This window comes from Colobus angolensis, unplaced genomic scaffold, assembly GCF_000951035.1.
Source record: "Colobus angolensis palliatus isolate OR3802 unplaced genomic scaffold, Cang.pa_1.0 Scaffold105, whole genome shotgun sequence".
Lineage (NCBI taxonomy): Eukaryota > Metazoa > Chordata > Mammalia > Primates > Cercopithecidae > Colobus > Colobus angolensis.
In genome coordinates this window covers 2,045,516-2,052,335 of record NW_012111475.1, presented here as the reverse complement: position 1 = coordinate 2,052,335, position 6,820 = coordinate 2,045,516, and the positions used below count along the sequence as shown (strand labels likewise).

General features: G+C 48.0%; 1 protein-coding gene across 1 annotated transcript in view; it reads left to right on the top strand.

The window, feature by feature from the left end:
- The first annotated feature begins 1,907 nt into the window (after nt 1-1,907).
- Nucleotides 1,908-6,820, top strand: part of APOBEC2 (apolipoprotein B mRNA editing enzyme, catalytic polypeptide-like 2) — a 13,085-nt gene continuing 8,172 nt past the window's right edge. Inside the window, exon 1 of the mRNA XM_011944136.1 lies at nt 1,908-2,183. Within this exon, the coding sequence (XP_011799526.1) occupies nt 2,053-2,183 (131 nt within the window). The 5' untranslated portion in view covers nt 1,908-2,052. The remainder of the gene's footprint in view (nt 2,184-6,820) is intronic.

Genomic DNA, 6,820 nt, shown 5'->3' with positions numbered 1-6,820 from the left:
ATCCAAAAGGTAGGGGACCATATAGTTTATTGTTCACAGCGGGACACCTTTGGGAGTAAAGGGGTGCTATTAGTAATTATGTCTGGACAACAGGAAGAAACCATGAGCATCCCTGGCAAACAAAATGCTGGGCATCACACTAATAGAGCAATCTGCTGCTCACTCTCTGGAGGAGGGAGCCCAAATCTTCCAAGCCATCTTGACTCCTCTTCTCTAGTCAGACCCTCTAAAGGGTGCCCTACCCTCTCATCTCCACCAGCCAAACCCATTTGGAGCTGTTTTCAGATCCATTCCCCAGTGTTCTTAGGTTCCTCATTTTCAACCTACAAGTGACCCCGACCCCTTCCTTCTGCTTCCCTGAGAATGGCCTAGAGGGTTTGCACTGCTCTAAGACTTTTGCCCCTGCTAAGTACCCATCACGAGAGCTGCAAAAATCATCTAGCCATCCTCTGCTGCTGTTCCAGCTCAGGGTCTTTTCTAGGAGACCCCATCATCTCTTTCTGGCCTCAGTAGGTTTCTCATTGGTCCCCTGCCTCTGCTCTTCCCAAGTGCTCAGACCACCTGTCTCATCTGTTCAGAGACAAAGGCTTCCCACCTCACTCAGAGAAAAAGCAAGGTACTTATGACAGCCCATAAGGCCCCAGTCCCTTTTACCCTTGTTATCTCTTTGGTTTGATCTCTTAGAACTCTCCAGTCATCCAGATGTCCTCACTAGTTCCTCAAACACCTCAGGAAGGCTCCCTTCTCAGAGCCTTTGCTCACATTGTTCCTTCCTTGGAACGCTTTCCTCTTACATATCCAAATGATTAGTTCCCTTGCCTCCTTCACACCTTCTTCAATTGTCTCCTTTTCAAAGTCCTTCACCCTGGCCATCCTATAAGGATGTAACCCCACCTCTTAGCACTTCCTGTTTCTATTTCCTGTCTTTTCTCCTTGGCACTTATCAGCACCAAATAGATGATGTATTTTACTTATTTGTTGTCCAGTCCCTCAAGCTCCACAAATCGTCACAGCAGGGATTTTCATTTGCTTTGTTCTTTTGCCATATTCCCAGTACCTGAAACAGCACCTAGCATAGAGTAGATGCTCAATAAATATTTGTTAAGATGAATAAAAGACTGACTGTGAGGCCACATAGCATGGAGGTTGAATATTTGGCCTGAAGTACAAAGGCCTGCGTTTTAATCCTGGCTCTGCACACTTCTGTGAGTCTCAGTTTACCTGTAATGTGGGATAATACACATCGCCTCCCACGGCTGTGGCAAGCATACATCTGATTTCATTTAAACCCCTAAACCAACTGCCTGGCCTATTTCAAAATCTCTGAGCTAAGTAAATGGCAGCTGTTGTTACTCAGGGAGGCTCCTGATCGATTTGACATTACATTATGGCTTCGTAATAGGCAAATCAGCACCCGCCGCTTTTGAGTCACAACTCACACACTTTCTCCCCAAATTGTCAGTTTTGATCCCACCTCTTCCCAGGCCCCTCCTTTCCTAAACCCATGTTCCCCCAGAGGAAATGGCCTGGGTCTTTTTGCAGTCATCCCCTTTCAACACACATCTCCTCCTGCTTATATTTCAGAAGGCCACCCTCCTAAATCTCAAGATGTCTGCCCTGGGGCCCCTTCCAAACTCTCCCCCAGTGGAGCCAGGGAAGTTGGGTGGAAACAAAGGGGAGAATATGAGGTGAGCTGAAAGGGAGAGGGAGAGGAGAGCAGGCCAAGCCATACCCACCTGCCAGGTTCCTGTCTTTGCCTACTGATAAATAGGGGATACTAATGGCCAGATTTTCCATTCCCCCACCCCAGCACCCGCCGTCACTCAATTAAAAAAAGATAGAGGGAGAGAGCCTGGGGGAGGGGCAGGAGGCCTTGGCTATAAAGCCTGTGGCTAAGTGGGGAGAGCACGAAGTCGGGCCTGCTGGGTCCTTTTCCCGTCATCCCCAGCCAGATTTAGCTGCTGACAGCTGCTTGGGACTCTGCCGCCAGAGCCTGGCCCAGATCTGCCTGCCTCTCCTTTCTCTCAGTGATTCCTGAGCCACAGACCCTCCATGGCCCAGAAGGAAGAGGCTGCTGCAGCCGCTGAGGCTGCCTCCCAGAATGGGGAGGATCTGGAGAACCTGGACGACCCTGAGAAGCTGAAAGAGCTGATTGAGCTGCCGCCCTTTGAGATTGTCACAGGGTAAGCCTCAGATGTGGGCCAGGGTTCTGCTCCCTAGAAGAGTGCAGGCTTGGGGTAGGCTGTGGAAATTCAGGATGGTATTTTATTAGGCGTCAGGGCCAGCTACAATCCTGTAGCAGTGAAAGGGCACCAGTGGGCACGGCAGGGGTGGTAGGGGACCCAGCAGCAAATTCTCATGGCTTCTTAAGGTGACACCTTGGGCTCTCTAATCAGGGAGAGGTAGGAGGAGCTCCTCGGAGGCAAGAGTCCAGAGAATAAAACACCCCTCAGGCCTCCTGGTATTGGGACAGTCACCTGCCTCTGTGGGTAGAGGCTTAGTCCCAGGGAGTTTGGTGAGGACAGAAGATGAGACTGGCACATCTATATGTGGCTCCGGTCAAAGCACCCCTTCCCCTCAACTTCTCTCTCTGTTCCTGAGTGGGTCTCTCCTCTAGCCATAGGCCTCTAGCCCTTTCTTTAGAGCTTCTTCCTGGAGTAGAAGCTCCCAAGACAGGAAAGATAGATCCATCCTTTCCCAAGACTCAGAAGCAGCTTTTTTCTTATTAAATCTATTCTGAGTCTCCTCAGGGGCTATCCCATAGACAAACAGGGAAATTACATGCAGATAACGCAGCCCAGGAGCTTATGGACACAGGAGCTGTTCCAACACGCTCAAGCATTGCCTAGAGGAACTGGGACCCAACGAAAAGGTTCTACAGACTGCGAGGAGGGGGCTGTGTGCAGGGTACCTCTGTATTATCCAGATTATGCCATCTCCAGGAAGAAAACTAAGTAGGCTTCTTCCTCTTCCCTTTCTATTCCTGTAGTGGAAGACCCTGCTAAATCCTAAGCAAAGAATAAAGAGAATCTGTGAGGCCACATTTTCTCCCTGAACCAAACGTTTCCTTCATGGGGTCTCCAGGAATGCCCACAGGCAGAGTGGGTGCGAGATTAAGAGAATTTTCAGGAAGAAAGGAGGCATGATGCTTTCAAGGGGGAAAGGAAGCCCTGAATGGCAACTTGGACTTGATATTTCAAGCTTGGCAAGCGATTTTCCAGTCAGCCACAGTTTTAGCACTAATAACATGAAGAACCTATACTAGTAAGGTCCCTTCCAGCTCAGATGTTTTCTGATTTCCAAGAGAACCTAAGGGAAAATGCATCCTATTTCCTGAGGCAAGAGTAGCCCCTGAACTTCCATTTGCCCATGCCCACCCAACTAATCTCACCCTCATCCTAGGATGAAGGGAGCAGCTGGGCACAGATTAATATAGACACAGGGAAAGCCTAGGGCAGCCTGGCCAGGACAGTCCTCAATTCCAGTGGCTTTCTTATGGAAGGAGAGCCTTTCTCTAACACTCAAGCATGCTGGTACACACTATCCTTGGTCATACACACACGCGTGTGCACACTACGCTCTGTGTGGCATTCCAACACAGAGGCAAGGTGGGTCAAGAACAGAATTAGACTGTTTGTTGAGCTAAACATGCTTTGGGGGTCCCAGAGCAATGGATCCTGAAGGGTTAAGTCCACTGATATAACTTCTACTTGTCCAGGGCTTTATAATCACAACATAGTTTCATGAACATGAGACCATTCAACAGTCAGCACAAGGTAGGAGAAGGAGATGTATTATTGTCACTTTACAGAGGGGGAAACTGACACTCAGGAAGACTGAATGATATGTCCGAAACCACAGAACTGGGCACATCTGCTGACTCCCAGCAAAGTATCCTTTCTACTGGTCTCTTACTCATTCTGGGTTCCAGGTTTCCCAGAGCTCCACATTATCTCCATCTGGGAAGTAGAGAGGATCAGAGGCTTCTTAGGACCCAAGGCTCAGAAAAAGAGGCACAGAAGGGGCAGTGTTCTGAGCATTCTGTGAGCAGTTCAGGTGGGAGGTAGAGCCCTGTTTCCTGGCCACAAGTAACAGCTGTGGAGAGCTGTCTCCTGGGCTCCTCTGGGTAAACAGATGGCTTAAAATAGCCCAGAGGTGCAGCTGGGTCTGTACAGGGACAGGGTGAGAGAACAGTTTTCCTCTCCTTCCCTCTTGAGATGCATTCACTCCAGGACTCCCTCTTGGAGTCAAGGGGGTCACCAAAGCAGCTCCTTTTCTAGCCTGGTCTCCAATAGGGAAGATCTTTAGTGCTCCTTATATTTGGGCCACAAACTAGCAGAAGAGCAGGTGGCTTTTCAGGAAATAGTCCGACATGAGGAGGGGGTAGCTGGTAGGAAGGAGAGATGTCCAGTTCATGGTTGAATAGGGCATTCAGGATAGAAAGTGGAACTGAGCACATTAACAAAATAACATGGTAGAATGTTCTGGAAAAGGGCCTAAGACTGCCATAGCGTGCTGAAGCCAGCTCCTGTTGGTTCACAAGTCTCTTCCCAACTCTGCATCCAGTGATATCACCTCGGGAGCTTGAAATCTCCATAATGGGAGTACTTACCTTATGGAAATCAGCAAACTTTAGAAATCAGGGATTCTTCCTCCTATCAGAGAGCTGAGCGTTACACTTACCAGCACACCACTGAAAACCAGAAACCTCTGAAAGTGAGAAGAGCAGTGGAAAATGGATCGAGTTTGGTAATGCTTAAGATGGAGCTCCAAAGGATACAATTTGAGGCCTGGAAAAGGCATCATATGTATCATACATCAATTTCCTTTTTGTTTTTTGGAGATGGGGTATTGCTTCTTGCTCTGTTGCCCAGGATGGTGTGCAGTGGTGCAATCACAGCTCACTGTCGTCTCAACCTCCCGGGCTCAGGTGATCCTCCTGCCTCAGCCTCCTGAGTAGCTAAGACTACAGGTGAATGCTACCACGTCCAGCTAATTTTTGTATTTTTTTATAGAGATGGGTTCTCACTGTGTTGCCCAGGCTGGTCTCAAATTCCTGGCTTCAAGCAATCCTCATGCCTCAGCCTCCCAAAGTGCTAGGACTATAGGCATGAGCCACTGTGCCCAGACTAGCTTTGAGTGTCTACTGTTGTCCAAAACCTTAGAAGTTGGATTATTCACTCTTTCAGGTGAGGAAACTAAACCTCAGAGGGATTAAGTCATATGGCCAAAGCTTGTAGATGGAGTAGGATGTGAACCCCAGGACTGTCTGACTCCAAATCATCACACTGCATCCAAAAAACCAGAGAGGATTCTTTTTATATTTACTGAATAGGAGTTGATCATTTACTGCCTGTTTCCCCCGTTAGTATTCAACCTCTATGAGGATGGCACTTTGTCTTTTTCACTGCTTTATCCTTAGCACCAAGCTCCTGATAGGTACTCAATACGTATTTGTTGAATAAATGAATGACCTAATGAATAAGAACCTCTTGTGTGGTTTTTAGGCTCTCTGTCAGACAAAATAGGGAAACTGGGGGAGGGAGGACAGCAGCTCAGGGTGTATGAAGATCCAGCAGCACGAGGCTTAGGTAAGAATTCCCCTGGCTCATGCCTGCTTCTGGACACAGCACGTTTTAGTGGAGCTCTGGGGCACCAGAGCTGGTTGCTCCCCAGCTTTCCAACCCAGTGAGAAGAGACTGTGACTCTGCCTGGCAACACCCTTGATGTGAGCTTGGCTTTGTCTCTAGTTATGTTGTATATGTTTCTACAGAAAGTAGAACCTCCTATCCAAGGGATTATTATGGAACAAAGATAAATGGCACACAGAGTGATTCTTCTTCCAACCACTTCTTTAGCTACCAGTAGTTTACTCTGGCCATGTAAGGAACACAGAGAGGCAGTGTCCAGAGGAGAAGGGTGAGATAAGGAGTGAGGGGACTTCGACATCAGTTAACACCAGACACACCCTTTACCCTCACCCTGGCCTCTGGAGCACGCTGGGTGGTGTGTCATCAAGAAGAGAAGGCAACCCACTGACTCTGGCCAACCTGCCTCCCACAGTGGGTTGGGGGCAGGTCAAAGCTCAGGTGTAAAGACCATGCCTCCCAGGGAAAACAGACAAGTCCAGGGCTTCCCTTGGGCAAAATCCCATCCAGTCCCACAATCCGGAGTTCCCTTCTCAGTTCTAGGGAGTCAGGCTGCTAGAACGCTCTGCTCCTGCTCTTACTACTCTTTCTGATTATGTCTACTCCTTGGTATCTGCTTGGAAAAGTGCTCTGAGAAAGCAGAAGGCCAGTGAAACCAGCAATCCTCCCTCTTTCACACCAGTCACCAGTAGGTCTAGTGAGGGAAAGCTGAAACAAGTCAACACATAATAACCTGTGAGTAGATTTTTCCACTCATGGATTATTCTGGAGCAAATGTTTAATCTCAGCCCAGCTTCAACTGCCCTCTGGGTTGCTTCTTTTCACAGTATAGATTCATGCTTAGAAAATTCAAATGTTTTGAACGTGAACCTGAGAAAAATGTATTACATTTACTCACATTCCTTCTCCATCAAGCAGATTATCTTCCCTTTTTTTTTTTCTAGATATTTGGACTCTCTGTTTCCTCCGAAGTGAATTGAAATGCCCAGTAGCCTGGCTCTAAGTAGATGAAGTGTGACTGGCCTTGTTTGCAGAAAGTATGAGGAAATGGTGCTTAACAAGGTGCTATTAGAGGCTGGGGAGAGGGAATAGAAATTAGGCTGTAGATTTCTATACATGAGGAAGTGACTGGATCAGGTAAAGAAATCTACTACCAGCATCTCTCTCCTGAC